At 47.0% G+C, this 15,554-nt stretch overlaps 2 protein-coding genes across 3 annotated transcripts; one reads left to right on the top strand and one right to left on the bottom strand.

Annotated features, from left to right (window-relative positions):
- The first annotated feature begins 110 nt into the window (after nt 1-110).
- Ndufa2 (NADH:ubiquinone oxidoreductase subunit A2) lies at nt 111-2,200 on the top strand. Its single transcript, NM_001106153.1, has 3 exons — nt 111-234; nt 366-472; nt 1,872-2,200. Exons 1-3 carry the CDS (start codon nt 140-142, stop codon nt 1,961-1,963), a joined length of 294 nt encoding a protein of 97 aa, NP_001099623.1. The 5' UTR covers nt 111-139; the 3' UTR covers nt 1,964-2,200.
- On the bottom strand, nt 2,131-8,720 carry Tmco6 (transmembrane and coiled-coil domains 6). 2 transcript variants are annotated; one of them, NM_001106154.1, is made up of 12 exons: nt 8,500-8,720; nt 8,263-8,375; nt 6,351-6,466; nt 6,079-6,262; nt 5,679-5,783; nt 5,427-5,512; nt 5,136-5,252; nt 4,816-4,927; nt 4,530-4,716; nt 3,210-3,304; nt 2,694-2,861; nt 2,131-2,468 (listed from the first exon to the last, which is right to left on the bottom strand). In NM_001106154.1, exons 1-12 carry the CDS (start codon nt 8,582-8,584, stop codon nt 2,352-2,354), a joined length of 1,485 nt encoding a protein of 494 aa, NP_001099624.1. In that variant the 5' UTR covers nt 8,585-8,720; the 3' UTR covers nt 2,131-2,351. The 2 variants fall into 2 exon arrangements, with proteins under 2 accessions (NP_001099624.1, XP_087448569.1); XM_087592443.1 differs by lacking the exon at nt 6,079-6,262 and having other exon boundaries at nt 2,134-2,468; nt 8,500-8,646.
- Nucleotides 8,721-15,554: the final 6,834 nt, after the last annotated feature.

Genomic DNA, 15,554 nt, shown 5'->3' with positions numbered 1-15,554 from the left:
TATAAAGGCCTCATTTAATTGCTAAGATTTGTCCCGCCCCTCCCCGCGTCATCCAATCGATGACGGAGACTAGAGGGTCGCTATTGGTCCGATTGAGGGAGCTGAAAGGCCGTGATTGGGTGCTCCTTTGCTAGCAAAGATGGCGGCCGCAAGCCGAGTAGTCGGTGCAAAGCAGGTACTGCGTGAGATTCGCATTCACTTATGCCAGCGTTCCCCAGGCAGCCAGGGTGTGAGGTGAGTCGTAGCGTGGGAAGGCGAGTGAGCTTCGGAAGGTGGAGCTCTGACCTTGACCTCCGGAGGCGGGGGGTGTCAGGGTCAGTGTGTACCTTTGCCCGCTAGCGACAGTCTCTCCTCCCGCCCCGCAGAGATTTCATCCAGCAACGGTACGTGGAGCTGAAGAAGGCGCACCCCGACCTGCCCATTCTAATCCGCGAATGTTCAGAGGTGCAGCCCAAGCTCTGGGCCCGTTATGGTGAGTACTGGTCGTTGGAGGTCAGGGGCCCGGGTTGCAGAATACGGGATAGAAAAACATAAGGAGCCTCCCCACGTCATGGGAAGACGGGGCTGAAGGACCAAAACTCCAACTGATAAAGAAATTCACATTTACTTAGTTGTGTGATGCCTTTTATTCATGGCAACATATATATGAGGTCTGACTGGCTCTTGGGCTGGACTGAGGAATTTTTTGCAGTTCAGAGTGTACTTCATGTAAAAGACACGCTTATGTCAGCATAGGTCCTTCTGAATCACATCTTAGCCAGGACAAATTAAGGGACGAAGCATTTTAGTGACGTTAAGCACTTTATGCTTACAGCTTGCGCTGGGTACTTTAACTCATTCTCATTAGTCTTCATTAATGTTGTGGATGGGTGCTTTTCCTTTGTAAATATTAGAACACTGGCACTAAACATTATGGAAACACCTAAAACTACGAAGCTTAAATAGGATTGAGCTTTTGCATTTGGGCCCCTTCCTTAGAGCGTACAATGGTTGGCTTCCACCATTCAGGTTGTTACTTGCCCCTGACTGCATATCACTGTCTCAAAAAGGCATTCCTGAGCCAGGCTGTAAATCTCAGCTCTAGATATTCTCAGGCAGAAGCAGGAGGATCACAAACTCAAGGTCTGTCTGAGGCTAGAGTGAGTTCAATGCCTGAGTAGAAAATTTAGTGAAATGTTATCTCAAAATTTTAAAGATACACAAGAAAATGGTGATCGCCTTTCATGTGAGAGGTACGGGTTTGATCATCAGTACCAAAATAAAGCATTCCCTGACCAATTATAATATTGCCTCTTAAATAATCCTTAAACTAAATGGTGACATTTTAATCATTTCAACCCTGACAAAGCACTTTCTGCAGGTGGGGAGAGTCACATCCTACTACAAATTTGTTGTAATCAAGACTCCTATAAACTAATAAAACAGGTTTCCTCCCAAAAGCACACAGAAGGACAGACAGAAGTAACTAGCGTGTAGTGGTATATGTACATAATACCACACATATTATGCTGAGTGCACTATGGCCGGCCAGAAAGTGGACAGTCAGCCAAGGCTAGACCCCTGGTCAGTAGTTAAGGCCTACGGTGACCCTAAAGCATCACTCAGACACATTTCTTCCTGTACAAAACTCTACTAGGACCTGGGAATTTTTAATAGATTCACTGGATTAATGCTAAGTACAGCAAGACCACTTTTTTTAAAGGCAGGATTGCAGTGTAGCCATAGCCAGCCTGGGACTGACTGTGGAGCCATGAGCCACCATGTTCAGCGAACCATCTCTCTTTCCTTTCTTAACAACTTTAAAAAAAAATACCCTTTATAATTTTGTGGCCCCGTTATGCAAGATACTCATTTAAATCATCTTTCCTCAGCTTTTGGCCAAGAGAAGAATGTGTCTCTGAACAATCTGAGTGCTGCTGAGGTGACCAAAGCCATGGAGAATGTGCTAAGTGGCAAAGCATGAAGTGTCTCCACTGAGGACTGAACAAGCCCACCAGAACCTACTGGACTGGAGACAATGTGGGGAAATGTGTTCTTTTGGTTCTTATAAAGCTTACGCTGTACAGTGTTGCTTCAGAATGTTCTCCTCATTACCTTTTCCCTCTTACTGCGCAAACACTGAGGCAAAGTAGCTTTATATAAAAATACTATTTTATTTCTCATCAATAAACCCCAGCTACCCGCTGGGATGTCGCATGTCATTACCCAACTTGCTGAAGAGGATGAAACAGTATGATCTCAAGTGCAACGCCACTCTCAGGTATACAAAAAGCTGCTAGCTTCTAAAATGAAATAGGAGCCCCTAGAATAAATATGCTGTAGGGGACAGGGGGTGACATTAAGCAGCCAGATCATCCAAGAATAGCAGTTGTCTGTCGGAGAGCATGTATCCTATCGTGAAGCTGAGTTTCCTCCTGATGCTTTTCTAGGGCCTGAAGCCCTGACTGCTGCAGAAAGGCATGGGCAGCCTGAGGATAGAGAAGGACAAACACATAAACCCTGAAACCCAATTCCTGGAGCTCCCTGGGCCAGCCCACTTCTTAGACAATACATTCCTAACAAGATGAAGGTTCTAACCTTCAGCCCACACAGGCTAGCCTTGCCCAGAGAAATGAATATGGGTAGGGCTGGAAGAGGAGGGCACCATGGGAGGACCAGTGGCTTCTGAGCAACAGATTGCAAACCAGACCCACCTCTGGCTGATACAAGAACAGCAGTTGCAGCAGCTCCAAACTCTGGCCTACCACGTCGGTGTCAGAGAGAGCCAGTGTGTTAAGCAAGCAGGAGAGCAAGGGTCCTGGCCATAACCGCTGGCAGTAAGCGGGACCCTTCTCTACAACGTTGCACAGAACTGTAAGCACCTGCAGACACAGAGACAAAAGATGAAAACCAAAAACTATAATAGGCTAAGCAAGGCTGACTACGTACCTAAACGCTAGTACAGGCTCTTTATGTGTCGTTCCCACAACCACCACTGAGACGTTACCCACTTATAAGGAAGAGATGGGTGCTTCCAATAGTTTGTTGGTTTGCCCAAGGACCATAAACAGGAGTCAGGGTTAAAGACCTACACCTGGACTGTACTAGCTCTTTAACCATACCACACCACCTACCAGCCCTCAACTAAGGGTACCTAAGAAAGCCCAGGTCTGTTCTCCCTATTTGCATTGAGCAGCAGTTCATGAACTCAGATGTTATGGAATACTTACCAACATGCAGACCACATTTGACAGCGGCAACAGCTGCAAGAGGGGCTCAATCAGATTCAGGGAGAGCAATGAGGTACAAAAAGTAGGACTATTTGCTGAAAAGGAAAATGTCATAGGAAGTGCCTTTAGTGCTAAACTGCTACCCCCACAATCCTACCCACTACAACCTAGGCCATGAAGAACTAGCCGCTACGTCAAAATCCATAGCCTGCTCGGTTTCAAACAAGTACTGCTCTATCCAAATGGGAGGCATAGGGGCCTTCAAGGATAAGAAGCATGTCCCTGGAGAATGTGCAAGCAGACTTTTCCATCTTCCTTGAGTCTCTCTGCACTCCCATACTCCATTCCATGAAGCCCCTGACCACAAATGTAGCCCCCAGGAGGATATGAGCATCAGAAACTTCCTTAATACAACTTTGAGGAGCCAACATTTCTGGATCTTAGATAGGGATTGATGGGACAGCATCTCCACCCAAGAGTACAAAATGGGTACATTCCTGTTGTTGAACTGCCCTCGGTTCTTCCAGACCAACTGTTCCCACTTCCTGACTCTAGTAGCTTCAAGCTCTAAGGTCAGTGTACCAAGAGGCTGAACATGCCATGGAAGAAAGGGTTTTATGTTTGTTAACATGTATATACATGGCATCCAGTACTCAACATGTGCACACATACTCAGAAGTTAAGGGGACAGACTCTTTCAGGTGTGCAAGGCACTGTGTGTCCACATGGGGGAGCTCTGACTTCATTTTTAGTCAGGAAGTTGAAGCCTAGGGTAGACACATGCCCCAGTATTTTCAGAATGACTAGGTCAGAAGAGGAGACCCTTGGCTAACTGGCTCTACAAGAAGTGCGCTTCATCTGGAATATTTTTCTGACCGAAGCTTCAATAGAGTTAATTTACAGAGCAAATTGGCAGTAATTGGTGAACAAACTAAGGTTGAGAGACAGAAGAGTGTAGGCCCTGAGGAAGAGGTCGGGATCCCTGGGAATACTTTCATCCCAACCTGAACGGAATGAGGCAAGTTATTGGGAAAGTGGAAAGGAAAGGACTGCCTAACAGCCATGGGTAGATAGAGGGAGGGTCTTCCTTCAAAGGGTCCTTTCAGGGAACCAAGATGAGAGACCTTCACTGACACGGTAGGGAAAGGTGTGGACCCTCCTATATAGGTTTTGAATTTTCCTCCTAGTCTCCCCACCCCCTTATTCTCTGCCTTTCCCTCAATCTGTATTTTGTTTCCTAACAAATCTACCCTTCCTTTGGCCTTAATAAATATTTTAATAATGATAAAAGACCAGGCCTAGGCAGAATGTAACAGATACCAGTGAGGTTGTTGAGGAGCCAGAGGCCCTCAGGTAGCAAGGCGGGCTGTTTCTGAAGGAAGAACTGGAGAAAGATAAATAAGGCTGCCACAAGTCGCTCGTCTCTGAGCTCCATTTGCTGTCCCATGGCCTCCGCTGGCACTTCTGTTAACAGGTTGCTTAGACACCGAACCACAGGGCATGCAAGCTGCAAAGACAAGCTGAGAATAGAAGGAGAAAGACACGGCAGAGATGGACAGACAGACAGACAGACAGAGTGTAAAATCCCACAGACCCTCTCCCTTACCAGCTCTAGTCCCACATCATCCGTTCTCTGCACAGCCCCAGCCAAGTCCACCAGCAGCAGTACCAACGTGGGCAGAGCCCCGTGGGTGAGGAGCACAGCATTGTTGACCTGGCTGGGTGACAGGAAACAGGCAGTCACTATCAAGTCGACCCTACCGTTAAGCTACAAAACAACCCAGTCTGTGGGTTTCCGAAGCAAAAGACAGCACCACAGAGGGATGAAAAACTCACCAAAGCAATTCCAGAAACTAAATCCAGTCCTTAGACTTAAGTCATCTGTAGGGAGCCCCAGGAAAGACATTTTCCCAATTGGCCCGTTACCTGCAAATGATATAGTGAAGGCACCAGGCAAACTCCATAGCAACCCCAAGATTCAGCTTCGGGCCTGGTCCCATCAATCGCAGCATCTGCTGGGGAAGGCTGGAGTCCAGAATAGAGCTGCCACAAAAGCAGACTGTGAGCAGGAGCCATGGAGATACCAATGGTTCCCCTCAAACACTTGTAGTGAGAAAGTGTCCAAACTGTGGGAATCAGATCTGACTGAGCACCCATGGGCTATACTACCAAGAGCATCAACCATAGCTGGGCATCTGAAGATAGAGTTTTACTCACGGAATGATCTTCTCTGGAGCTTCCTTAGCCTGCAGAAGCTGGGACAAGGCATATCCAAGGGCCTCCAGCACAGCCACATGGGGGGACTAGAAACAGACAGGGTAGGGATCTGACTGGAAAATGGGCCAAAAGGACCCAGACGTTTAACCCTTTGACAAAGGGTAGAGGTTGGAAGCTACCTTGCTAAGCCAGTGGAGCACGTGAACAGAAGCTAGGGGAGGCTTGCTAGGGAGAGACCAAGGAAGCACTCACCTGGATGCAGGCAGCAAAAGCCGGAACAATGCCCTGTGGCAGGAGCTGCTTTCTCACAGCCTCGCTCTCCACGATAAGGTTCCCCAGTGTGTACAGACACAGCTCCTGAGAGCAGGGAACAAAAGCACTGGGCTGGGCTCATCTCACACCAAGCCAGGAATGGGAGAAGGACGATGGCATGTCCCTGTTCTCGGAGCTCACAAGAGAGGGGAGATGATGGATACATGCACTGTTTTGTATTTTCCTGTACCTGCCAGATCAAGCTGGCCCCAAAGGCATGCATATATTATATACATATACATATACACGTACACGTACACGTACACGTACACGTACACGTACACGTACATGTACATGTACACTCTAAGCCCAGAGCAAGATTAAAAGGAACAGGTCTTACTATGAAGTCTGAGCTGTGACCAGAGAGGTAGGTGAGGAGGTAGGAAGTAGCTGGCAGGCAGGCCTCAGCCACTGCAGACTGCTCAGAATGAGAGAGCTCATGTAGGCACCGAGCCGCCTCAAGCTGCAACAGGGCCCGATTGCTGGTCAAGAGCCCGACAAGGGTCCGCATGCTGCCCTCCAGCCTACATGAATGACACCAGAACCCCGCTAAGCCTGTGGTCTATGCCCTCCACTCTCTTGCCCTGGAAAGCCCCAACCACCTACACTGACCTGATGAAGGTTTGCTGTGTGTCAGGGTGCTGCAAGCCTCGACGAAGGCTGACCAGAGCCTTCTCCCTCTCCTTTTCATCTGTTCCCCGTTGGGCTAGCCGAAGAAACTGCTGGACCTGGATCCCAGGACAGGAAAAGGAAGACATGTAATTGCCATGAAGCACACCCTAAGTCTCTTGTCTACCAACTTTATCTGTGGCATCTACAATATCCTCTCATACTCAGAACTTGTTATTGGTAACCGCATGGCCTGGCATGGTGGGACAAGCCAAGTCTGAGATCAGCCTGGTCTACATAGTGAGTTGCAGGACAACTAGAGGTACACAGAGACCTTATCTCAAAAAACAAAACAAAGAACTAATATGGCTACTAAGCACCATCTGGGCAGGCCTGTTAGGCAAGGGATCCTGTTACCCGGCCTACCACTAACTTCCAAAGAATCTGAACCTGTGTCAGCATCTGAAAAATGTAGGTACTCCACCTTCTCATAGGGCTACTTCCGGGATAATATAAAGCTCTCCACCTGGTGAAACCTCCCTCCTTTCACCTGTTCTCCCATGCAAAATACAGTCCAGCAACACCTACTAATAATGTGCTTCATGCTTCCGCACCTTTGCACACCTATCGCCTCTGCCTGTGATATACTCCAGACTCTAAGTCTTTCAGATTTCTGCTCTTCGTGGCCTCACGGCAGTTAGTTCTAGCTTCCTCCAACAAATTTACGAGTTTTTCTTGGGCCTCATGTTTCCTCCTACGATAAAAGTGGGAAGAAATCTGTCTCCTTCCTTGGTCTTTGAACACTCTGGGCTCCATCTTGTCAGTCTTTGTGTGCCTCAAGGCCCTGGCGTAAAGGAATGAATCACCATACAATGAATCAACATCATAACCTAGGAGCACCCGCTCTGTCAAGTAACACAGGCATCACTAAAACGTAAGCAATGTCTGCTGAATGTACAGACACTTTCCTTTACTCGCTCAGTAAATCTGGGCTAGAGAAGGAGTGCAGTTGGTAAAGGCCTAGCTCAGTCAAATTCCTGGACTAGATTCCCAGCACTCCTGTAAAGCAGTGTGTTGGTGAACAACTATAAGCCCAACACTTAGTATGTGGAAGAGGATAAAGGTTCAAGGTCACCGTCAGTTAGATCTTGAGTATAGGCTGGGATACAAGAGACCCTTCAAACAAAACAATAACAACAAAAGGGTAATGAATAGATTTATTCCAGATATTGTGGGAGTGTATCTGGAATTCTTTTCAGAGTCTTGCTATGGATCCTGAATTGGCCTCAAACTCAGGATCCTTCTGCCTCAATCCCCTAAACGCTGGAATTACAGGCAAGGCACACATCTGCCTCCTGTCAGGGTCTAGTTAAGTCTAGTTTGGAGAGCCGGATATGATGGTGCATACTAGTAATTCTAGTACCTGAGCTGAGGCAGGAGGACTGCCAGTTTGTGAGACACTTGAGAAAACAAAACTTTAGACATGGTAAAAGCACAGATCTTGAGACAGGAAAACAGCTTCTATATGTTCCAGGAACTGAAAATGAGACAGCGGCCGGGTTGAGGTTACTGACAAGTCGGTAAGAGGTTAGACTATATATAGTTTAGCGGGTCAATGGAAGGATTTTGGTTTCTTTGTTTTAAAAGGAAATCGGGATGGCAGATGAAGGCCCTTTTAAAAGGATGATAATAGTATGTAGTTGGTGGAGACACCTATGCTAGAGGGGCACCATAGACTCAGGAAATCTTTAAAAAGGTTTAAAAACAATAGGCAAAGACTTGGTTGATGATGTGCTGATATAAGGATGTGGGACACTGAGTGGTACAAGGTTTCCGGCTGTTTCCGGCTTGATCCAGCGAACAGCTGGAGGTTAAGAGCGGCTGGCCATCAGATGTGGGTTGCCCAGACCCTCACCTCGGCTTCCCCAAGGAGCACAGCTGCACTCTGGCCTCCGGTTTCTTCCGGGGCGTCTTCCCTCAGCAGCCTCTTGCTGACCAATTGCTGCTCCCTCCGCGCCTTCCGCAGGGCTGGTGGCAGAGGAACGACTCAATTAAGCTAGGCGGTACACACTCGGCTCCGAGCCAGGGGTCTCTTTTCCCTACTCCCAACCGCCACATTTGCATTTCCCCTGGCTTCCTCGTCCATCCGCACCTGCCTCCCGTTCCCGCCGCCGGCGCCGCAGTTCCTCCACCCCACACGCCAGCGTCCTGAGGCGGCCCTGCCGCCGACCCCACATCTTGCAGCCAAAAAAATCCTAGAGATCGGCGGCTACGGCGCGGCCCGGGGAAGGTTGGAACTGCGCAGGCGCTGGACAAAACCAGAAGAAAAAGTCACTCCCGGCGCAGGGGTGAGGGGTGGGGCTGTGCGTGAGGGCGGGGCGATGACGCGAGGGCGGGGTCAGGCCGGAATTTCGTAGGTGGTAGGTTGACTCTGCTGTCTCTCAGAAGTCAAGCTCATGAAAGAGACCTCCTCGGACATGCGCTGTCACTATCCGCTCAGCAAGCACATATTCTTAAGAATTCACTGATTAATTCACCGATTACTCGGCTTCCACTGATGAGCTCTTCCTAAATGCTTGAAGCATAATATTCCAATGAGAGATGGCTTTAAGAGCATGAATGGGTCTGGGACCAATTTCCAGCATTCACCTCAGGCAGCTCACAACTACCTACCTATAACTCAGTTCCTGCGTGCATGCGATGCCATGCAGGCACAGTAGACATATCATAAAAATAAATCTTGCTGGTCTTGGTGGCACACACTTGTAATTCCAACACTCAGGAAGCAAAAGCAAGATTCCTGAGCGTTTGAGACTACCTGGCCCACATGCCGAGTTCTAGGCTAGCCAGGGCTACATAACAGAAGAATCCTATAAAAGTAACTTTTATCCACCTGACCTAATTGTCGTCTCCAAGGCTCACTACTGCCTTTGTCTACTAACCTAGGCCTGGTCCTGGAAGCTTCTAGACTCAGTACAATCTAATCTTGGCCTGGAATATTTTCAGCCTCTGAGATTCACTGCTGAATAAACTCACCCCTTCCTAGTTGTTGCTGAACTCGAGCTGGCTGATTCAACTCAGCTCTTCTGGCTCAAACTCCTTACTTAGTTGACCGATTCAATCTGGCTTCTCTCTCAACCTCTGACATTTTGCTCTGTTTGACCTGTAAGAGTCCATGATTCACCGAAGAATGATACCCAGAGTAAAATAAGAGGTAAACGCGAAGAGTGTCTTATTCTGCCGAATTCCAGCATGCTGGAGTCTCCCATTACCAAAGTAAAGAGACAACCAAATGAGCTTGCAAGCCTGATTTAAGGCACCTTAGAAATTTCCCCCATAGATGACCTCTATGTTAATCTGTTGGGTCCATCTCTACGGACATTCCAACACGGGAGTGTGGGGGCCAGAAACTTGCTGGGGGGTCTGGGAACTGTTGCTGAGGAAGTAGCTGGGGAAGTCTGGAAACTGCTGCTGACCATTGTCGTCACCTCAGGCCAGGTGGTTGGGCAGCTTCTGAGGCCTGGACTTGTCTGGAATTGCCCAGCTCTTGGAAACAGAGATTTAGGCCTAATCTCCTTAACTGCCAATTTCTCAGACCTCAAACTATCTCTGTTACTCTGTTCTAGTCCTGGCTCTTCGTTCTCCAGATCCATCTGTCTTCACTTGTGTGTTTACCTTGTTCTCTCTCTGCAACCTGTCTCTGTACAATATCCCAATAAAAATGCCTCTGTCGCCTCTGCTGCTGCAGCCGCAGCCGCCTCCTCCTCCTCCTCCTCCCTCCTCCCCCTCTTCTTCCTCCTCCTCATCTTCTTCCTCATCTTCCTCTCTCTCTCTCTCTCTCTCCCTCTCCCTCTCCCCCCCCCTCTCTCTCTCTCCCTCTCCCTCTCCCTCTCCTGTCCCTTAAGTAACTTCTCTTTCCTCTCTCTTCTCATGAGAGTTGGGCATATTCTATTTTGTCAAATCTTTCTCTAATTTGTGACTTGAAGTCCCTTTCAAACACGGCTGATTTCTTCTACAAACTAACTTTTTATGTGGTCAAAATATCCTGCAACAGGATCCCTTTTAGAAAGAGGGTGGGATGGTAACTAAAAATAAATCTTTTAGTCTAAATAAACATGTATTTAATTTTATGTGTATGAGTGTTTTGCCTGAATGTATGTTTGTACTCAGTGTCTGTGGAGGCCAGAAGACAGTATCAGAGTCCCTGGAACCAAAGTTAACGACAAGTTTTGTTTTGGGTTTGCCGGTAGTTTTCTGGTTTGGTTTTTTTATTGTTGTTGAGGGTTTTTTGTTTGTTGGTTGGTTGGTTGGTTTGGTTTGGCTTTGGTTTTGGTTTTTGAGACCTGTGTAGTAGACCAAGCGAGTTGAACTTCGAAATCTGCAGGTCTCTGCCTCCTGAGTGCCAGGATTAAAGGTAAGCACCACTATCCAGTATAATTAGTTTTGTTTGTTGTTTTGTTTTGTTTCGTTTTGTAAAAATAATATTCAACTGCCATTTGGATGCTGGGAATTGAACCCATGTCCTCTGGAAGAGTAACCAATGCTCTTAACACAATGTACCCCAACACCCACCCATCCTATGGACCTCTGATAACACCTAGTAATAGAGATATTTATGAATTAGTTGATTTCTTTCATTCCGTGGTCACTCCTAGCAAGAGTCAGTCTCAGGACAAAAAGGAAGCCCTTTGACCCTCTGTGCTAGCTAGTTTCGTGTCAACTTGCCACAAGCTAGAGTCATTTTTGGAAGAAGGAATCTCAATTGAAAAAAATACCCACAGAATATGGGCCAATGGATAGCCTTTGTTACGTTTTCTTGGCTCACTATGGGTGGTGCTATCCCTGGGCTGGTGGTCTTAGATGCTATAAAATGGCAGACTGAGCAAGAAAGGAGGAACAAGCCAATGAGCATCAGTCTTCCATGGTCTCCACTTCAGTTCCTGCCTTGCTTCCTGTTCTGACTTCCCCCGGTGATAGACTGTTGCTACCTGGAATTGTAAGATGAAATAAACTCTTTTCTCCTCAAGCTCTTTCTGATGTTTATCACAGCAATAGAAATCTAACTAAGACATGCCCATTCTCCATCCTTTCCTCCTTTCTCCCTGTTACTATCCCCAGTCTATAAGGGGTCCACAAACTCTCTGGTTTTCCTCAGCTAGAGTCGGCTCTTCCTCAGGTTCTCTCCGGTTAAACCCATTCCTTTGTGAAGTCACGTGTTTCCTTGTTCTTCTCTCTGACCCTTTCAAAACTGTCACTCAGTCGCAGTATAATCTGTTGATGGTTTTCTCTCATACTTCCTTCTCAGCTCCAAGAGAATTAGTTGTTCTGGTGACACGACGACTTTCCTTGGTGCCTTTACTCTTAAGGCAAAATGCTGTAAGTAGCTTCACAGGAAGGAAGGTCCTTGAAGAGACAATTCTGTCTCTCTTCTTTTGGTTATCAGACTACTGAAATAGTGGACCCCCAAGAAACTGGAATTTTCTCCAGAAATCTCATGCTGGGAAAAGAAAAAACCTAAAGCTAAAAACGTGGCTTCTCGGGCTGGAGAGATGGCTCAGCGGTTAAGAGTGCCGACTGCTGGGGCTGGGGATTTAGCTCAGTGGTAGAGTGCTTACCTAGGAAGCGCAAGGCCCTGGGTTCGGTCCCCAGCTCCAAAAAAAAGAACCAAAAAAAAAAAAAGAGTGCCGACTGCTCTTCCTGAGGTCCTGAGTTCCATTCCCAGCAACCACATGGTGGCTCACAACCATCTGTAATGGGATCCGATGCCCTCTTCTGGTGTGTAAAGACAGCTACAGTGTACTCATATGAATAAAATAAATAATTAAAAAAAAAAAAAAAAAAAAAAAAAAAAAACGTGGCTTCTCTCCTCATGCCAGGCAGAGGAGGGACTTCCCATCCAAGTTTCAGGAATTTGTGCTGGGAAAAGAAAGAAAAGGCCTAAATAAACCCTGGTACTGGCCAGAGGAAGAACTTATCCTCTATAAAGAGCAATTTCACACAATGCTGAAGGCTTCTCAGACCTCTTGCTAGGGAGATTAAGAGTCAGATAATGATAGGCAAGACCCCTAGACTGGGGAGCTGCTTAGATATGCGTAACCCAGACCCTCTCCATAAACTTTAACCTCATGGGCTGGAGAGATGGCTCAGAGGTTTAGAGCACTGCCTGCTCTTCCAGAGGTTCTGAGTTCAATTCCCAGCAACTACATAGAAGTTCATAACCATCTGTAATGAGATCCAATGCCCTCTTATGGTGTGTCTGAAGACAGCTACAGTCTTATTCGTGTACATTAAATAAATATTAAAAAATAACTTTAACCTCACTTCACGATCCTGAAGCTAAATGGTGGGGGAGCTCCCTGTATATCTTTATGCCTCTTTCTGAGGCAGTCACACCAAATAAATACTCTTTTTTATGACCCCAAGTTCAGGAACAATACAAATGAAAAAAGTGAATTGTTCTTTTTTTTAAAAAAGTATTTTGGGCTGGAGAGACAGGTCAGAGGTTAAGAGCAATGGCTGCTCTTCTAGAAGACCCTAGTTCAGTTCCCAGCACCCACATGGCAGCTCACACCTCTCTGTAACTCCATTTCCAAGGGCTCCAACACCCTCACACAAACATACATGCAAGCAAAACACCAATGCACATAAAAAACAAAAACAGAATCACAAAAAAAATAAATCTTTTAAAAAGAGATTTATTTTTACTTTATATGTCTTACTGTTTTGGCCATGTGTGCATAGGTATATACACCATTGTGTGCCTACTGCTCCCAGAAACCAGAATGGGGTGCTAGATTCCCTGCACCTGGAGCTGCAGGTGGGTTTGAACTGCCATCTAGGTGCAGTGAACCAACCTACCAGGCTGAGAGCAAATGCTTTTAGCTATAGGTCTCTCCACAAATTGTTTTTCACATCAACCTCCTTCCTCTGAATTTAGTTCTGTCCCCTTGGAGTCTCTACCACAAAACAGTCAGTTAAATATGTACAGATTTAACACCTTGTACCATGTCTCCAAATCCAATATTTTTCCAACCCCAGGACATACTGATCACCTACTATGTACCATCCTGCTGTGATGGAGCTAGTGTCTGGACCTCTTCTTCTTGCAACAAGCTTATAGCAGTGGCGCCTCCTCCTCCTCCTCCTCCTCCTCCTCTTCCTCCTCCTCTTCTTCCTCCTCCTCCTCTGAATTGATGGGAAGGAGGCATGTACATGCCACTACACATGTATGGATGCAAGTCAGAGAGCTGGTTCATTGGTTCTCTTCTTACATCTTTTTTTAAAATTATTTATTTATTTATGTGAGTACACTGCAGCTGTCTTCCAACACAGCAGAAGAGGGCATCCAACCCCATTGCAGATGGCTGTGAGCCACCATGTGGTTGCTGGGATTTGAACTCAAGACCTCTGGACGAGCAGTCAGTGCTCTTAACCACTGAGCCACTTCTCCAGTTCCCCTCTTCTTACATCTTTAAGCGGGCCCTGGTGCCTGAACTCAGATGTTAGGCTCTTATGGCGCACACTTGACCACTTGCTGACCCCAGAATAGTCTCATAGTCAGTCTCTCTCTCTCTCTCTCTCTCTCTCTCTCTCTCTCTCTCTCTCTCTCCTTCCTCCCTCTCTCCCTCCCTCCCTCCCTCTCTGACATGTTTTTTTCTGTGTACCCTTGGCTGTCCTGGAAGGAACTTATTCTGTAGACCAGGCTGTCCTCAAACTCACAGATCCACCTGCCTCTGCCTCTGCCTCTGCCTCTGCCTCCCATATACTGGGATTAAAGAATTGTACCATCACTCCTTGGCCCAAATAGGCTCTTAAACACATATCTAACTCCTGGTGGAGAAGATGAGATGAGGTCCCTGCCAAAGCTATGTCCTGCCTGAAGAGTCCATTCAGACAGCTACCACTGCCCAAACTGCCTCCTGTATCCACCTGTCTGCCAGCTTGGTACCTCCACAAGACCCAGACCCATACCCTGCACTACCATCATCTTGGTGTTACTTTGCGAGCATGTGAGGACCTGAGTTTGGATCATCCCTGGAGTTGGTAAGACAAGTAGAACACATGTAACCCCAACTCTTGAACAAGGCGGAGAGAAGGGGATAGCAGGGCTAGCCAGTATAGCCGAGATGATGGGCACCAGGTTCCTTAAGAGACCTTGTTTTAGACAAATAAGAGGGAGAGCAGTAGGAGAAGACATTGGACATCAACCTCTGTCCACCACATGTGTACCCCTCACATGCGTGCACGTACACACACGCACACACACACACACACAGAGAGAGAGAGAGAGAGAGAGAGAGAGAGAGAGAGAGAGAGAGAGAGAGAGAGAATCCAGAAATCTAAGGTCAAGAAACTTATCCAGGTCTCACAACCTCCGCTCTTAGTATGTGTATAGTCAGCTCTGCTTAGTGAAACTCATCAGGGATGTCACAATGACCTGGCCTGGATTTGACGCATGATTCCGGAAATATAGAGAATGCTCAACAGGATATACAATAGGCGGTATGCTCTGAGGTTTCCTTGTTTGGCTTGAGAGCAGACAAGCAGCTATTCATCAATTAACACTTCTGCGGAAATAAAATATCTTCATCAGGTGAGGTGGCACATGCCCGTAATCCCAGGACCCAGGAGGCAGAGGCAGACGGATCTCTTAAAGATCTTGTCTTTAAAAGAGTGGGGCTTGGGGGAGAGGAATTGGGAGGAGAGAGGGAAAGGAAACTTCGGTCAGGATATAATAAATGAGAGAATAAATGAAAAATAAAGCAAATGAGTAAGAAATAAGAGTGATAGATGGAGACAGTAGTGTCACCCTCTGATCTGCATAAGAGCATGCAACACACACGCGTGCACACACACACGCACGCGCGCGCGCACACACACACACACACACACACACACACACACACACACTCACAATTCCAAGTAGAATTCTCCCCAGAAGTCTAGGGATACAAACCTGTGCGGGCTGTTATAACTGTATGGTTGCAGTCTTCCACCTATGGGACACTGGTTTCTTTCCCTCTATCAAAACCAGTGACATACTAGTTAATTCTCATTCAACACAGTCCAGCTCTAACTTCCAAATTTACTGGAATTGTTCTTGGTGGGAAAATGAGAAAGCAAAGTGGAGATGGAAAATGCTTCCCTCAGGCCAAATTAGAAGCTGGAATTACCCACAAAGGCAGATGCAAGTGAGTTCTCATAGCG

Source organism: Rattus norvegicus, chromosome 18 (assembly GCF_021556685.1).
Source record: "Rattus norvegicus strain SHRSP/BbbUtx chromosome 18, alternate assembly SHRSP_T2T, whole genome shotgun sequence".
NCBI classification, from domain to species: domain Eukaryota; kingdom Metazoa; phylum Chordata; class Mammalia; order Rodentia; family Muridae; genus Rattus; species Rattus norvegicus.
The sequence above is the reverse complement of the archived record's forward strand: the minus strand, read 5'-3'. Positions and strand labels throughout refer to the sequence as shown.